Genomic DNA, 18,349 nt, shown 5'->3' on the forward strand with positions numbered 1-18,349 from the left:
TACACAGACGTGGGGATGGTCTGCCTGGAGATGATAACTGAACTCATGGGAACTGATGAGATCACCCAGTCACATAGTGTAGAGGGAGAGGAGGAGAAAGTCCCCCAAAGAGCCTTGGGGACCCCTGTGGTTGGGAGTGGGTGTGGACTTTATGTAGTTGAAGATCCAACAGAGGGGACTGAGGAGGTCAGACAGGTAGAATCAGGAGAGAGCAGGGACGAGAAAACCTATTGAAGAGAAATTGTCATGGAGAAGAGGGTGACTGTGTTAAAGGCTGCGTAGAAGGATATGTATATACCTATAATAGGTTATTCAGATTCCATCATTTCACGTCCTTACTATTAATTCTCAGACTGCCTTCTCATCTGCCTCTGGTGCTCTGTATTGTAAGATTTCACACTATCTTTCATTTTTGTCATTAAAACTTTTCCTTTCTTCCTTCCTTCCTACCTGCCTGCCTTCATTTTGTTCCTCCTTCTCTGTTTTTTTCTTTCCTTTTGGCAGAGACTCTATTTTCCAAGGAGTCTAATACATTAATGAGATTTCTAAAAATGTGCTGTTTTATAAACAGTCATCAATAAACAGAAATATTCCAAGATTTGCAAACCAAAAATGATTACATATGAAAGTATAAATGTAAACAATAGAATAAAGAGAAACAGAATAACTTCTCTTATGTTCAGTTTATTTTTTACTGTGTTTCTTCCATTTATTGAGGTAGAAACAAAATTTTCTGGTTTGTTTACCTACTCCGTTTCTATATGAGAGTCCTGGGTAAACTCAAATTTATTTGTGTTTTAGGAATCAGTGACCTTCAAGGGTGTTGCTGTGAACTTCACCCAAGAGGAATGGATGTATCTGGACACTTTTCAGAAGGAGTTTTACAGGAATGAAGTGCTGGAGAACTGTAATAACTTGGTCTCTCTGGGTAAGGACGGCTTCCCCCCGGTACTCAGAATTTTCCCATTGGAAGGCCTTGATTCATACCTTAGTTCACTAGTGTTGGATATATGGACTGAACTAGATGGCTTCTAAGGTATCTTCCAATGCTTGAATTCTGTGATTCTTTGATTCTGGGTGTCTCGAGTGTTGAGCACTTAATGTTTGGAATGCGGAGATCAGAGATTCCTAATCTTTTTGGGTCTGAGAGACACTGGATACACATATGCTTTCTGTTCAGTAGTGAAAGTTTTTGCTTTTTGATCAAAGGAGCTTATATCTGTAAATTGCTCAGCAGAGTACCTGGCACATACTAGGTGTTATCTAAATACTTATTCCCTTCCCCTTTCCTCTTTAGTAATACTTTTTTGCTAGGGTCTCCCATTGAGGCTACAGATACTGTTACTGTATCTTTAACAGCCAAGTGGAATGTTGTGTAAAGGGCAGTTGAGAGTGACAGTGGTAACTGTCTTGCTTTGAGGTGCTTCTCTCAGTGGAGTCAGGACAGAGTGTGTGTTTTATCCTTAATCTATAACATCTTTTTGGATAATCTATAAAGGAAGATTGATTGTAATAAGAGACTTCTACCATGGCAGAATGGTCTTAAATGTTCTGTTTTAAAGAAACATTATAAAGAGAATTGATGAACAGTATATAAGGAATTGGCAATTTATAGTGTATTCTGGAAAGACTATTTTCTATGGTAGTTGAATAGAAGACAAAGAAAAAGAATTAAAATGTCTTATTTCCTGAATACTGCATTTAACTTTTATCTTGAGAAGAAATATGAAGATGATTTTTAAGAGACTGGAATCACTATCTCGCTTGAACTGAATGCTAACTTGTATTTTCAGAAGTAAAGAGGAATATATTAGTTTAGCAAGAGTTTGAAGTAATTTATGCTGTGTTCTTTCTTAGAGCTAAGATGTAGTAAACAATAATTTGTGTCTTTGCTTTCTAATTGATTTCATTGTTAATAAAATATATATAAGTAACTGTCTTTAAGAAAGGAGATTTCTCCAGTTTATTCAGTACCTAATGTTCAATGAACTGGGTTGACAGATAATATTTTCCTGTGACATAACTTCCTTTTCCTGTCAGGAAGCTCCTCCTACCACGTGTCTTAGGCTTCCTGTGATGTAAGCAGGTCACATGGCCTATTAATGGGTGGGAAAGATCTTCAAATTTAATTGCTACTACAGCTCCCCATTAGTTTTTAGTTTTTTGCCACTCCAGAGTGCTATAAACATTTTTGTGCCTATGCGTCCTGTGCTTCTTGATCTCTTTGGGGTATAGATCCAGTAGTGTCATCACTGGATCAAAAGGTACTCAAAGTGTTTTCATTTGGGAGGCACAATCCCAAATTACTCTCCAGAATAGCTGGATGAATTCATAGCTTGCCCAGCAGTACATCAATGTACATGTCCTCCCAAAGGCTCTAGAGTCATTTTCCCTAGTACTTTTTGGTGACGTATCTCAAGTACCTTTTACAGGTGTTTTGTATTACTCTTGGGCCTCTCTACTAGCCACAAATTGAATTCTAATGTGGGTCTCTGTGCTGAGCCCTTCTGGTCCCATTTCTCTGAGCAGGACTTGCATTTTCCAAACCATACATCATCTACCAGTTGGAGAGAAGGGAAGCACCATGGATTCCAGAGGGATACATACCAAAGATTAGCCATCCAGGTGAGTGAGTCCAACCAGGCAGGTGTGGCATTGCAAACAATGGCCTATGTGGTCCTTTGGTGAGATTCCCTTGCAAATGGTTGAGCAGAGTCCCTTTTTCAGCTCTCTGGGGCTGTGCATCCAAGGGGAGCCTACTTGTCATGAGCTCCTTCATTAAGCCTCCTAGTCCCCTGAACAAGTCAGTGCCCTGATGTCGATGCCTTTGTGTGCCCCTTTTGGGGGAGAGAAGGAAGGGCCTCAGTAGGGGAGAGATCTTTTGTCTGCTCAAGAATAGCGGTCCTTAGGGGCAGCTAGGGGGCGCAGTGAGTAGAGCACGGGCCCTGGAGTCAGGAGGACCTGAGTTCAAATCTGGCCTCAGTCACTTGACACACTTGCTAGCTGTGTGACCTTGGGCAAGTCACTTAACCTCAACTGCCCTACCTTCCCCCTCTCCAAAAAAAAAAAAAGAATAGCAGTCCTTTTCCTACTTCACTTCACTTGATTTGCCATTCCTTTGTACTTCTCAAAGGGCCTTATTTCACTGGCAAAAAATAAAAGACGCGGCCTGCTTGCTTCCCTGTCACCTTCTGATGTTTGCTTTTTTAACAAAATTTTTGGAACGGAGGTTTCACCTTACACCGTGCAAGTTGGCAAAGAGCAGTCATTGAGGGAGCTGGTGTTGGAAGGGAGGCTGCAGACGCTCTGTTACCGGTGCTGGCAGCGGTCCAGCCATCGTTGATTTCATTATGGAGTTAAGCAAACAAAGTGACTAGAGTCTCCCCGGACCAGGGGAGGGACCAAAGTCCAGCATTGCTGCCAAAACACTGCAGGATTTTTGGATGTTTTTAAAAAGTATTTTTAAGTGATGGGGATACAGCCAGGAAAGTCAGACAGCCTCTGCCTTCCAGGAGCTCCCATTCTAATAGGGGAAACAACACAGGGAAGGTTTCAGCTGCAAGTCTGGGAAGAGTCCCCTGGTCCTCGGGGTGCAGTGCCAAGGCAAAAGATCCGGCCTCTTCTTTAACGTCATTCCCACTGCTAAAATCACATTGGTTTGTAAATTTTCCCCATTTGGCACCCTTTCTCTGGCCTTTAGTGACAAGGACTTTGTTTCTGAGTCTTCAGCACCTATGGCTTAAAAAGCCCTTGCAGGACCAGAGGCCAGCCTGCATCTCCCATGGGGTTGCTTTCCAGGATGATGGCTGTGGGCACTGGACTGGAAGCATTGCTATTCCCAAGGTTCTTGGGCCCAACATTCTGGGCTATCACTATCAGGATCTGAGGGGAGATGGTGATCAAGGTTGTGGTTACACTGGCACATGCTGCCCCCTGTCTTTCCTTTAGGATACCCTGCTGCTTTATCTATCTTGGCATGTTTGCCCCAGTGACTGGCAGTTGGTGGGGTTGGCTTTCCCTTCCTCATAAGACAAGGTTGCGAAGTGGATGCTCATCATTTAGGGAACTGTAGTGAGTACACATTGATTAGACAGTGGCCTATACCACTAAGGGATATGAATATAATAGAACTGTGTTGCTCTAAGAAATGATCATTGAGAAATTTAGAAAAACCTGGGAAGACTTATAGGCAGCAAAGTTGAATGAAAGAAGGAGCAGAGAGAGAACATTCTGCACCATGTCTAGAACCATATAAATGGAGGTTCCCTCAAAGGAAGTCACAGAGTGAGTCACTCAAAAAAGCCACCACCTGGCGATTAACTGGCCAGACCCCTACTGTCACTCGGAACTGGAGTTGCGGCCCTGGTAAGGGACAGGAGAGCATACCTTGTCAGCTGAACTCTCAGAGCAGATATTGGTCCCATATTTTTCAGCTTGTTCACAAGTGAGGATTCCCTTTGAAAGGAGAGCAGAGTGGTGGTTGTGGAAAAGCAGAAGGCATGATTAAAACATCTTCTTAGATGCTTTTTCAGAAATTTGGCATTCCACTGGTTATTGTCTTGTGATTCTAATTTGTTCATTGGATAATTCCATGGAATACTTTATGTGTTCTTTTGTGTTCTTATGGAATGACGGTGGTCTGTACCTAGCAGTGTCCTTAGCACAGAAGATGCTCTGAATGAGTGCCCCTGCTTGGTTGATTTTGTATGTGACGTCTTACCTATAGAACAGGAGCTGTTTGGCTGGTACAGACTGAACATTTCACAAATACAGTGAATATTGGCATTCATGTGGGACGTGACATAAATGTCTTTCACCCATTTGGAGTTTGTACTTGGTGGTGCAATCCTTGGTTATGTACACTTTAAGGATTTCTCTCGTGTAATTCCAAACTGTTTTCCAGAATAGTTGGACCAATCTGAAGGTCCACCCAGATTATAATAGTCTGCCCCATGAGCCGTTCCTTCAGTGATGATTGTCATCTTCTATCATCATTGCCAATTTGCTGGATGTGAAGAGAAATTTCAGGGTTATTTTAATGTATGTTTCTCTTAAGGGTTTGAGGTATTTTTTTCATATACTAATACATATAGTTTACATTTCTTTTGCATGTTCTGAAAATAAAAGCTCATATCAATAAACAAGTCATTCCCAGACAGCTAATATATAATCTGTGCTGTTTTTTATGATGATATTTGGTGTTCATCATATTCAATGCCCTTGACTCTTTGAAACAAGTATTGATGAGAAATGGATCTGTGAGCCTTTTGGCTTCTCTTTTTCCTTCCTGAACTCTGTGTGTCATCACATTTTTCACTATCCTCTCCTGGGCCAAGCTTGACGTCGAAGCCACAGAGTCTTAAATTCTCCACTGACTTCATTCAGGGGGTCTCGCTTGGAGGGATATTTCACTTTCCTTCTCCACAGCAGGTGTCAGTACAGAAGCTGGTAGGCTTCTTACAAATGCTTGTCAGGCACAATGCCAAGAAGAAATGATCTCACTGCTCTTTGTTGCCTTTGAAAGTCACTAGCATTAAACTAATATTAAAAAAATCACATGATTGTCACGCAGAAAAAGGTCACAAAATTTGGTTTAATTTTAAAAAAGAAAAGCTGAGAGCCAAATAGAACATTTCATATTAAAGACACCAAGAAGCATGGAAAATGAGGAAATGTTTCTTAATTGAATCAAGAGTATTAATCTAAACTAAGAGGCAGAATAATTTCTGATGGAGAAATGTCAGTTTTTCAGTATGATGAGGATGAAGCAGTCTTCTCCTGTTCCCACTCCAGCGTAACTGTAGCAGAAACTTGAGAAAAAGGAAATGAATGAGAGGCAAAATTATACTTAGTTACATATAATATCATGGTTTCCTTACAAAATCCTGGAAAAGCAACCTAAAATTAATTAGCAAAATTAATAGGTGCAATAAATTATCAGGATAAAAAACAAACTTCTAAAGATTAGTAATATTTCTCTATGACTGGGAAACTGGGAAGTATGAGTAAAATTAGAACTTCCATTTTTAAATGCAGGAAAAAACTACACAAAATATTTGTAAGGTAAGTTTCCAGAGTACACTATTATAAATACAACTGTGAATTCTACCAATCAGCAGGCATCTATGAAATACCATCTATATTCTGGGCACTGTGGTAAGCACAGGGGATCCAAAGTCAAAAAATGAAATGCCTTTTCCTCAGTGAGTTTACACCATATTGCAGGGACAACATATAAAGCCAGCAGTGTTCACAGAAAGGCCTAAATGATTCAAGAGAGATTCAGTGTTTGTGCGTGAACTACACCATTCTAATGAAATACTAGTACTACTAATTTAATCTTTAGATTTAATGCTGTGCCAATCTAATTACAAAGGGAATTCTGTGTAGAACAATGCAAAACAACAACATAATTAACATGAAAACCTTCAAGATAATGTCAATTCCAAATAAGTGGTCTAGCAGCAGATGATCTAAAAATTATGCCCCAAAGCCATTATCATCAAAACTCTGGTACTAGTTTAAAAACCAGAAAAGTAGATTAGTAGAATGTACTTCGTAAGGAACACTTAGAAGCAAATGGATATGGCAGCCTAATGTTGGATCAATTCAAGAACACAAACTACTGGGTGAGGCTTAGAAAATCTGGAGTGTAGTTTAGTATGAAATAGGTTTAGGAAATAAATTTTTTTATGAATATAGTCATTATGAAAAATACCTGGAATGATTTTTAAAATTGAAAAGCCATTTAGTAGTTTTCACTAGATAAGAAAGACCTAGAAGTAATTACATATGGCAGCTAGTGTTGGATCCACTCAGGAACACAGACTGCTAGAGTGAGGGATTCATTATGTGAACAGAAGTACTGACAGAACTTGTGATCATTTGGCTGGAAAACAGGGTCCAAGGAGGATTTTTTTTCATTTATTCAGAGGTAGGACTGTATACATTATGTGTATAGCAGCAGCAGGGGCTATTTATATTTGTCATTTCTTTCAGATTTGAAAACTCAACATGAGTCCAAGGAGCCCATTACAAAGCTGAACGTTTCAATGAAAGAAATATTGAAATCATATAAATGTAGTACATGTGGAAAGACCTTTCAACTGAAACAAAAGCTTAAGGAACATGTGAAAATTCATACTGCTGAGAAACCTTATCAATGTAACGAATGTGACAAGGCCTTCCACAGGGACTCAGACCTTACTGCACATCAGAGAATTCACTATAGTGAGAAATTATATGAATGTAATGAATGTGGGAAGACATTCTGCCTGAGGGTAGATCTTACTGTACATCAGAGAAGTCATACTGGTGAGAAACTGTATAAATGTAATGTATGTGGGAAGACCTTCAGATGGAAAGCATTGCTTAATCAACATCAGTCAATCCATACCAGTGAAAAACCATTTGAATGCAATGAATGTGGTAAGACTTTCCGACAAAAAAGACAGCTTAAGGAACATAAGAAAATTCATACTGCTGAGAAACCTTACAAATGTAATGAATGTGGGAAGGCCTTTTGCTGGTGCTCAAACTTTAATAAACATCAGAGAATTCATACAGGTGAGAAACCTTGTGGACGTAATGAATGTGGCAGGGCCTTCTGCCTGAGCACAGATCTTACTGTACATCAGAGAATTCATACTGGAGAAAAGCCCTATGACTGTAATATATGTGGGAAAGCCTTTAGACTTAAAGCACGGTTTAATCAACACACATTAGTCAATTCACACAGGTGAGAAACCATTTGAATGCAAGGAATGTGGTAAGTAAGACTTAATGAACATCAGAAAATTCATACTGGTGAAAAACTTCATCAGTGTAATGAATGTGGCTAAGCCTTCTGCTGGCCCTCAAAGCTTGCAAAACATTAGAGGATTCATGCTGGTGAGAAATCTTATGAATGTAATGAATGTGGGAGGGCCTTCCACTATAGTGCAGCACTTGCTAAACATCAGAGAATTCATGTTTGTGAGAAACCCTATCAATATATGTGAGAAAGCCTTTAGATTTAAAGCACAGTTTGATCAACATCAGTCTATTCATACTGATGAGAAACCATTTAAATGTAATGAATGTGGTAAGATTTTCCAACAGAAAGGACAGCTTAATGAACATGAGAAAATTCATAGTGGCGAGAGACCTTACCAATGTAATGAATGTGGCAAGGCCTTCTACTGGCCCTCAAAGCTTTCCAAACATCAGAGAATTCATATTGATGAGAAACTCTATGAATGTAATGAATGTGGGAAGGCTTTCTGCCGTAGCACAACCTTTACTAAACATCAGAGAATTCATAGTGGTGAGAAACCTTATCATTGTATTGAATGTGGGAAGGCTTTCCAATTAAAAGCACAGCTTAATGAACACCAGAAAATTCATACTGGAGAAAAACCTTATAAATGTAATGAATATGGGAAGGTATACTCAAAGAAAGGATTTTCTCTTCATGAGAAAATTCATACTGGAGAGGAACCTTATGAATGTATTGAATGTGGGAAGGCCTTCCGAACAAAAGCACAGCTTAATCAACATCAGAGAATTCATACTGGTGAGAAACCATATAAATGTAATGTATGTGGAAAGACCTTTCAACAAAAAGGAAAATTTAATGAACATCAGAAAATTTATACTGGCGAGAAACCTTATAATGTAATGAATGTGGGAAGGCCTTCCGCAGACTCTCAGACCTTACTGAACATCAGAGAATTCATACTGGTGAAAAACCTTACCATTGTAATGAATGTGGTAAAGCCTTCCGCCTAAGTGCAGCTCTTACTAAACATCAGAAGATTCATACTGGTGAGAAACCCTATGAATGTAATATATGTAGGAAGGCCTTTAGACTTAAAGCACAGCTTAATCAACACCAGTCAATTCACATGGGTGAGAAACCATTGGAATGTAATGAATGTGGTAAATCTTTCCATCAAAAAGGACAGCTTAATGAACATCAGAAAATTCATAGTGGTGAGAAACTTTATCGATGTAATGAATATGGTAAAGCCTTCTATTGGCCCTCAAAGCTTGCTAACCATCAGAGAATTCATACTGGTAAAAAACCTTATGAATGTAATGAATGTGGGAGGGCTTTCTATCAAAGCACAACTCTTACTGAACACTAGAGAATTCATACAGGGGAGAAACCTTATGAATGTATCGAATGTGGTAAGACTTTTTAACAAAAAGGACAGCTTAATGAACATCAGAAGATCCATCCTGGAGAAAAACCTTATAAATGTAATGTATGTGGGAAGACATTCCAACTAAAAGCACATCTTAATCAACATCAGAGAATTCGTACTGGAGAGAAACCTTATGAATGCATTGAGTGTGGAAAGGTCTTCGGTTGGGGTACACAGTTTATGGAACATAAAAGAATTCATTCTGGGAGAAACCTTAGGAATGTGATGAATATGGAGTAGTATTCTGCTTGAGAACATACTCAACATAATAGATTTCCAACTACAAAGAAATTATGTGGCTGTATTGATTGAGGGAAGGTTTTGTTCCCGAGCAAGTGCTATACTCACCATTAGCTTGTACTAATCAGAGCAGCCTTACACATATAATGAATGTGGAAAGCTCTTAAATCAGAACTCAAAATATGTTCAATATTAAATCATAACGGAGAAAACCCTTGTGAATATAATCCATTAATAAACATTTGTTAACTGCCTACTCTGGGCCAGGCATTGTGCTAAGTGCTAGGGATACAACAGGAGGCAAAAGACAGTTCCTGTCCTTAAGGACTTCACACTGTAAAGGGGGAGACAACAAACAAATTACAGACAAGCTATTTAAAGGATGATAAATAAGAGAGGGAAGGCACTATAAGAGGGGTTGGGAAAGGTTTCCAGTAGAAAATGAGGTTGGTTTGTTTTTTTTCAAACTTGTACTTAACAGAAGCTAGGGAAGCCAGTAGGCAGAGATGAAGAGGGAGAGGATCCCAGACCTGGAAGAGCTAAGGGATAGAGTGCCTTGTTTATGGAACAGCAAAAAGGCCAGTCTCCATGGATCATAGATTATGTGGTAAGGAGTTTGGTGTAAGAAGATTGGAAAGGAGACAGCTAGATTTTGAAGAGCTTTCAGTGGATTAGGCAGGTGTGACCTGATAAGACCTGTGCTTTAGGAAAATCACTTTGGCCCCTTAATGGAGGGTGGACTGGGATGGGGAGAGACTTGAAGAGGCCACAGCTACTTCCATAGTCCAGGCATGAGGTGATGAGGGTTTGTAAGGTCAGTGTCAGGAGAGAAAGGAGCATATTCCAAAGATGCTGCAAAGGTGCACTGAACACCTTTGGCAACAATTTGGATATGGAAGATAAGAGATGGTGAGGAGACAAGAATAATAAAGAACTATTTAAGCCAAAGTTGCTATTCTTTACAGAAAATTGAAACTCAGAGAAACCCTTTCCCATAGTGACTATTCAAATCCTATTCTCAGATCCCCAACACCAACTTATTCCATATGACTTGGACTCTTTTACTAAGAAAATTAGAGACAGTCTTGCTCCCTGAACTTGCCTATTCAAAAGTCTGAGGGACTATCTGCCACAAATGCTTATTCCCATGAAAGGGAAGACCATTTCTTCTCCTGTCCTCTTAATTCTGTCCCCTCCTGCTGACTCCTGGATGACACTCATGTAATGATGCATTTTTATTCTATTTCTCTTAAATTGTGTCATGCCCAGCAGTCTACAGTTAAATTGTCCAATTCAAAATTGTTGATTTTTTAAAAGCTGTATAAGAAACCATGCTGGGTCCAACAAATACAGAGATAAAAATTTTAAACTGCTCATATTCTAAGAGTCCTTAAAGTAGAGGACACCTCATTAAGTAAGCAGATAATGTGAAGATGGATAGATCAGACCCAACTAAGGAGATCTCAAAGAGATCCTGATAGCAGGAAGCCATGGAGTTGGGCACTGCATGAAGCTAAAAGAGTTTGAGAAGGTGGAGGTGAAGGGAAGAGTGCGTTTTAGGATTTTTTTTTTTGCTTGAATATATTTGACACAAAGGAGGGTTCTATGGTGGTGGTGGGGATTCAGGTGGTCACGATAAAATACATTTTTTTTTACTTGACTTAACATAAAAATATGACTATTACTCTAGACCAAGGGTTCTTAATCTATGTACGTGTCATGGACTCCTTTGGCAGTCTAATGAAGCCTATGTACCTAGTCTCAGAATGTTTATTTTTTAAAAATTCATAATTGAAGGAAATGCCAAACTTTAGTTAGAGGTTAATGAAACTAAGGATGTCAAATTTTTTCCTTGTCCAAATTCATGGCGTCCATGAAATCTATCCTTAGGTTAAAAATACTTTCCCTAGGCAAAGAGAAAAAGGACTGATTATGCAACAACAGTAAATCCCCACTATGTACAGAGTTAAGTTTTTTGTGTATTCCAAATAAGATGTGGCAGTTCTGATACTTCCCCACAGTGGATGACAATGAGGTTGTGAACCTGAGTAACTAGAAGCATGGTGGTGCCCTCAAAAAATGGGGGGGGGGCAGAGTTTGGAAGAGAGGGGTCGCTGTCTTTTCCTAAGGATTTCCCAAGAACCACCCCACAGTGCTTCCTCTGCCTCTACTCCTTGGGTACTCCAACAATCCTTTGGATAGAATCACTTTCTTAGACACCTTGATGACTCCTCAACCATCCTGCCAGTTTATTAACCTCCTGAGCTTATCTGAACTATACTGTCATGCCACCTCAGTTAAACACAAGCCTGCCGACATCCTTGACTGATATGATCACTCATCCACAAGCGCTTAGCCTCCCCAGTGCAGACATTCTCCTACCTGACCATTCTCTTCTGGGTTTCCTTCTCCATTGAGGCTCTGAGGCTGCAGTACCCCTCTTCTTTGGTCTCAGCATATCCTCTGGGCACTCCACCCCTCCCTGCTTTTCTAGGCAATCACCTCTGCTCTGGTCATCTTTCCTACTTTCTAACCCTTCAACCTGGTACTGTCCTCTGACCTGGTATCCTGGTAGCCCTGCCTTTATCATTTTCTTTAAGCCTGTTTTCCTTTTTCTTTTCCCATGGTGGTCAAGTCGTGCGAACACGTCCTTTTTAAAAAATTATTTACCTTTAGTTTTCAACATTTATTTCCATAAGATTTAGAGTTCCAAATTTTCTCTCCATCTCTCCCCTCCCTGCACCCCAAGATGGCATGTAATTTGATATAAGCTCTACATTTACATTCATATTGAATCTATTTTTACATTAGTCATATTGTAAAGAAAATTAAAACCAATAGGAGAAACCATGAGAAAGAAGAAATAAAAAAAGAAAAAAGAGAGTGTGCACAAAAAATATGCTTCAATAACTCCATAATTCTTTTTCTGCATATGGACAGCATTTTCGTCATGAGTCCTTTGGAGTTGTCTTGGATCTTTGCATTGCTAAGAAGAGATAAGTCTATCAAAGTTAGTCATCGCACATTGTAGTTGTTACTGTGCACAATGTTCTCCTGGTTCTGCTCACTTCATTCAGCATCAGTTCATTCAAGCCAAGCCTCTATTTTCAATGGATCCATTTAACTCAAAGAAACAGTTATTCATTAAACATCTTTAATATGTAATTTACTGGGCTCACTGCTGCAGAGGCAGACAGAAGGGAAAACAGTCCCTGCTGTCAAGGAGTTTCCATTTTCCTGGTGGTGATAAATAAATAGGAGCTAATTTGGAGAGAGAAATTACTTCTAAATGGGGAGACCAAAAAAACTTCACTTTGGAAGTTGTCTGTTACCTGAAGCTTAGGTGCTAGAGCATTTGAGAAATGGAATTATGGAGAAAGTGGCCAGCCTGAGTAACAGCCCAATAGTGGAAGACTGAATTTGGAGGACAACAAACAGGGCAGTTTAGCCAAATGTCAAACGTGTGCATGGGAATAAAGTGAAATGTCAGGAATGGTAGACTGGAATGTACCATATACTTCAAATCCCCAGGCATAGAGTTGGTATTTCCCCCTACAAACAATGGGCAGCCAACAGAGTTTCCTGAGTGGGAGAATGGACAGAGGCCCTAGTTTGGCAGCCACATTAAAAATGGATTAGAAAGGCAGAGGCTGGAAGCTAAGTCCAATTAGACTATTGCAAGAAAAAAAAAGTAATGAAACAGGATTACTTCTCAGAGTGGTGCTGGCAGTTGGAACCAAAGCCATTATGCCCCTAACTTGGCTCCCTATAAATTGCAAGTATCAGCTAGATCAAATCCTGTTTTAATTTTTTGGCCTGGCTGACACATAGAAACCTGGCAGAAACCTCCAGCTGCATTCCAGAGATGGAGGAAAATATTCACAGGGATCATGGTCTTTAGAGGGAGTGGAGCCTATTTGCTGTTGGAAGGGCAGCTGCTGAACTTTCTTCTTTGGTTTACCAGGAGTGGGAATAAAAGAGAGTGAATTGCAGAAGAAGATGATGATGATGACTCTTCCAGTACTTCATGTAAGATATAACAAAGGCTTGAACTAATGTGGTTGCCACATGAGGGTGAAAGCGATAGATATGAGTTCACCAGATGGACTCAAGACTATGCTACCAAATGGACATAGAGACAAGGGGAAGAGTTCAGGATGGCCAAAGTCAGTAAACTTTAGAGCCTGGAAAAAAGGTGCCACCCGCAACACCATTAGGGGATTTAAAGATGAATTCCCTTTTGGACGTACTGAGTGTTAAGGTGCCAATGAAAGAGGCAGTTTGAAACAGGGAAAAGATCTCAGGCTCTGGGGTCAGAGAACCCACATTCAATTCTCATCTCTGACATTTTCTGCCTGTGTGACACTGACGAGGTCCCGTAACCTCTTTGTGCCCCAGTTTCCTCATATAGTGAATGAGGGGATTGGACTAGTTGGCTTCTGAAGTCCCTTCCAATGCCTCATCTAGGATTCTATGGAGTTGGAGAGTCAAGCATCTGTGCTACATCCATAATAAATTTGTTATGTAATAGCTGATCTCTCACCTCTGGAAGACAGTCATTTTATTCCTAATTGACTCTCTAATCCACTCCACAAAGCAATCAGTCCAAACTCTCTTCTGGCCTATTAAACCAGCATTTCCCCTTCCTTCACAGCCAAAAACCTTGTCCTGTACATAACTGAGGAGAGGGGCCATTTCTAGTGACCTATCTTTTCCTCTCTCTACATTTCACAGTCCCTCAATCTCTTTTCCTTTATAATGATCAAAGGGTTGGCACTTCTTACCAAGGTCCAAGAGGGATTTCTCTCTGTTCCCTGGATCCCAGCCCCTCTAGGCTTCTCAAACATATTGCCTTCCCTCCCCAATAATTCCTATGTTCTCATTAATCTTGAATCTAATGGGGTTTTTTTTTTGGAGGGGGAAAGGCAGGGCAATTGGGGTTAAGCAACTTGCCCAAGGTCACACAGCTAGTAAGTGTGTCAAGTGAACTCAGGTCCTCCTGACTCCAGGGCCGGTGCTGTACTCACCATGCCACCTAGCTGCCCTGAGTCTAATGTTCTTTATCTCATCCATTGCTTGGCAGAATGAATATACAGAAAAGTTGTTCACACTCACTGCCTATACTCTCTTCTCACTTCACAACCCTTTATAATCTGGTTTCAGTCCTCAACACCCAAAAGAACTCACTCAAAAGTTTTGAAAAGATTTCTTGCCAAAAACTAATGGTCTTTTTTCAGCCTTCATCCTACTTGACTTCTGTGCTGCATTAGATACAATGGATCCCCCTCTCCTGCTGGAAACTCTCTCCTCTCTAGTACTGACAGTTTGTTACCAGCTAATGGAGGTTTTTAACATGCCAAATTGAGAGGTGACGTTGCTTTCTCTTGTTTCTCCCATTAGGCACTCCTGAGTATTCCCTGCTGCATCATGATCCATGTCACAACTACTGTGGATGTACACTGAGGCTTTGTGCAGGGTCCTATTCTTTTATGCCTTCCTGGGGACCTCATTAGTTCATATGAGTTTAGTTATCATCTCTATACTCATGATTTCCAGGTGTCTATAACTAGCTCTAGCCTCTCTCAGGTCTAAATCCACATCACCTACTCCAACCCGAGCCAATCTGTAGATGAAGGCACGTCCATTTCACCTTGGCCACATGTCACTAAGAGGACCCTTTTCCTCCCTGATGCTGCCACCAACCTGGTGCAGCCCCCCATTGCCTCATCCTGTCCAGGGCTGCACCTCCCAACCACCCCAGCTCTGTCCTTGTAAGGGGGACCTGGTGACCAGGGAGCAGCTGCACCATACCTTCTCACTCTTCTTCCTTGGGGGCTGGGATCAATTGGGGACCAAGTGTGTCCCAGGCTAGGCCCCCAGCTCCCTGACTCCGGGGCTGGGACTGGGGCCCCTGTCCCAACCCCGGTGCCCTTTTGGTCTGTCCCTGGCCACACCGATGGCAAGGGAGGGAGACAGACTGCGGGCTTGCCGCACCCAGACGTGTGCCCTGGAAACCTCCCTGGGTGGGGGGGAAGACGCCCCTGCGCTGCTGGCCACGTCCCTCCCAAAGCGCCTCCAATGACTTGATCTGAGTCCGAGCAGGGCCGGAGGGAAGGGCCCAGGGGAGGGTGCAGGCGCCAGGGAGGGCAGGGTGGGGCCGGGGGAGGGGAGCGAGCCAGAGCCGGCAGTTAGACTGCTAGGCGGGGATGGAGCCACCTGCTCAAGTGAAAGACCCCCACCCCAGGAGGAGGGGTGGGGGCGGGACGCGGGAGTGCTCCAGCCCAGGTCCCAACCATTAGCTGCACCACAGGCAGACGTCGAGACGGCTTTCTGCATGTCGCCTCCCCGAGGCTCCTCTGGTGGTGGAGCAGGGACTCCGAGGCCGGGCTTCCTCGCGCAGACATGGGGCAAAACCAGCCCAGGGCATCAGCCACGGTCATTCTGCGTTACTGGGCATGCGCATCCGGCCCAAGGACTACATTTCCCGGGGGTCCTTGCCAGCCCAGGTGAGGGGGAAGGGGAGAGCATGACAGTCCAGGTAATGCCTAGCGCAGACGAAAAAAGAAAAAACACCCGACAGGCTCTGCCCGGGATTGGATGGGGAGCGACCCAGGGGAGGTCTGACATCACATCCGCCCCTTCCGCGCCTTCCGCGCCTTCCTCCCCTCCCCCTTTTCCTTCCACACCCAGAAGACCCATGCAGGCTGGCAGTTGTCTGGCCCCGCTCTGCCCTCGGCCGCTGCCGGAGCCCGAGCCCCGCGTCTCAGCCTGAGGTAGGTGGACCGGCCCGGGGGGGGGGGGGGCGCCCAGCGTCCGGCGCCAGTTTCGGAAGATTCCTGGGTGGGAGGAGCGGTGCGGGCCGCTTGAGTGGTATCAGCCCCGCCCCCTCGGGGAGCGGAGGCGCCCATTGGTCGTCGGGCGGTGGCTGTCAGAGCCAATCCCCGGCGCCCGTCCTGACTCCGCCTCCGGCTCGCCCCCCGCCCCCTACGCACTTGTTAGTGTTTCCTGGCTCTGGGAGGTGAGTGTGTGTGTGTGTGTGTGTGTGTGTGTGTGTGTGTGTGTGTGTGTGTGTGTGTGTGTGTGTGTGTGTGTGTGTGTGTGTGTGTGTGTGTGTGTGTGTGTGTGTGTGTGTGTGTGTGTGTGTGTGTGTGTGTGTGTGTGTGTGTGTGTGTGTGTGTGTGTGTGTGTGTGTGTGTGTGTGAGTCTCCTCCTGGATTCTAGTCCAGCAGCTAGTCCACGGCTTTGGCCACAATGGGCCTTTCCTGAAATGACTGTGGCTCCAGGACCAGGGTATGAGCCCCTGTCCCTCAGGTGTGTGTGTGGGGGAGGGGGCTACAGGGCAGGGCCAGTGTCCTCCTCATGGCCTCTCTTTCCTTCCTAGCCCTGCCTGCTGATAACTCTGCCCTTGCCCAGGAGGAGGTAGGATTGGGGAGGAGAAGATGGCCCCTGTGCTGCTGTCACCTGAGACCCCGCAGGTGAGTGAAGCCCCCCCTGAGCCCTTCCTGTGCATGCTGAGGGTCCTGCTGTCCCAGGGGGTTTCCAGGTGTCTAGGACAGTGTGGGGCCTCGGCCTGAGTCATGGTGTCTCCTGTTGTCTTTTCTTCATTCTTCCTTTATGCACTTAGGTGTGTGCACGTGTTTCAGATTTCTGCCTTTCTCCCTGTTTATGAATTTTGTGCCCTGACCCAGGATACTCTCTGTACAGTTCTGGAGAGTCACACAGACTTGTAGAGATGCCTGCACCAAGGGCAACATGTGGGTTTGGTGACGTCCAGTTTCCTTTTTGTTTCACCCTGTAAAAATCATTTATAGTTTAACGTGTATGTTTATGTATCAGCAAAAATCCACATTGCTGCTTCTCAGTACAACCAGTTTAACCCCAAAATAAGAAAGCAAGAACAAAACCCTCACTTCAGACTTGTCTACTCAAGGATAACAAATTCCTCTGTTAGCCATGTCCAATATATATGCTTCCATCTGCACTCTGGGTTCATCAGTTCTCCTTCTGGAGGTGGGCGGCATGTTTCTTTAGGACACCTGGAACTGTGATTTCTATTATATTGGCTACAGTTCCTATGGTTTTCAAAGATGTTTGTCTTTACCATACTCATTGGCTTCTGTTTTTACTGATAAAAATATTTAAATCTTATATTTATTGGTATCCTTGATGACTTTGTGTTTTCTTCTTTCCTGGACAGTCCCTCCTACAATCCCCACCTGGCAAACCATCTCTTCTGAAAAGGATTTAAAAAGAAAGGGAGCTAAAAACCAGTTTAATAAAGCCAATTGTTATATAATGAACGTCTGATAATATGTGTAGCATTTTACACTCACATTTTGTGAGCATTGCAACAGGAGTGGGGAGAGAAGTTTATTTCTACAGTGGTCTACATCATGACTTAGATGGCCCATAGTGATGTCAAACTCAACCTGTCCAGAATAGAATTCATTATCATTGCCCTCCGACCCACCCCTCTTTTCAACCTCTCTATTACTGTTTAGGGCATCATCAATATCAGGGTGCCCAGCCTTGCAACCTTAGCCTCAACCTCAACAGTAAAGGCTCTGTGTGTGTATGTGTATGTGTGTCTGTCTATGTGTGTATGTGCATGTGTAATTTCATATGTAGATTTTTTCTGCCATGGTATCTTCTGTGAGGTCCTTGAGAGCAGAGACCATGGTTTTCTTTTCTTTTTTTCTATTCTTTTCTTTTTTAGGACAATGCTGGGCACATAGAAGAGTTTAGTAAATGTTTATTGACTCAGTTGGATGCCTTTTGTGTAGATGGCTTTTCCTAGGAGTTTAGCTGAGAAGCATATGACACACACCAGACAGGAGCAGGAATGCTAGGAAGGAGAGGGTGTGGCTTGCTGGGCTTCCTCAAATGAAGGTAGGGGAACATACTTATCAGACAGAGTTGAA

At 42.7% G+C, this 18,349-nt stretch overlaps 3 protein-coding genes across 3 annotated transcripts in view; all 3 read left to right on the forward strand.

Moving 5' to 3' along the window:
- The window catches only part of LOC118834302 (zinc finger protein 184-like), a 31,214-nt gene extending 22,432 nt beyond the window's left edge, over positions 1-8,782 (forward strand). The window contains exons 10-12 of the mRNA XM_036741758.1: positions 802-928; positions 2,530-2,625; positions 7,000-8,782. Coding sequence (XP_036597653.1) covers positions 802-928; positions 2,530-2,625; positions 7,000-7,742 — 966 coding nt within the window. The 3' untranslated portion in view covers positions 7,743-8,782. The remainder of the gene's footprint in view (positions 1-801; positions 929-2,529; positions 2,626-6,999) is intronic.
- Positions 7,783-9,428, forward strand: LOC118834305 (zinc finger protein 501-like). Its single transcript, XM_036741760.1, has 3 exons — positions 7,783-8,424; positions 8,673-9,057; positions 9,193-9,428. Exons 1-3 carry the CDS (start codon positions 7,783-7,785, stop codon positions 9,426-9,428), a joined length of 1,263 nt encoding a protein of 420 aa, XP_036597655.1.
- A 7,215-nt stretch (positions 9,429-16,643) lies between these two features.
- The window catches only part of LOC118849836 (zinc finger protein 721-like), a 35,644-nt gene continuing 33,938 nt past the window's right edge, over positions 16,644-18,349 (forward strand). Inside the window, exons 1-2 of the mRNA XM_036758871.1 lie at positions 16,644-16,718; positions 16,810-16,903. Of these exons, the coding sequence (XP_036614766.1) occupies positions 16,868-16,903 (36 nt within the window). The 5' untranslated portion in view covers positions 16,644-16,718; positions 16,810-16,867. The remainder of the gene's footprint in view (positions 16,719-16,809; positions 16,904-18,349) is intronic.

This window comes from Trichosurus vulpecula, chromosome 1 (genome assembly GCF_011100635.1).
Source record: "Trichosurus vulpecula isolate mTriVul1 chromosome 1, mTriVul1.pri, whole genome shotgun sequence".
NCBI classification, from domain to species: domain Eukaryota; kingdom Metazoa; phylum Chordata; class Mammalia; order Diprotodontia; family Phalangeridae; genus Trichosurus; species Trichosurus vulpecula.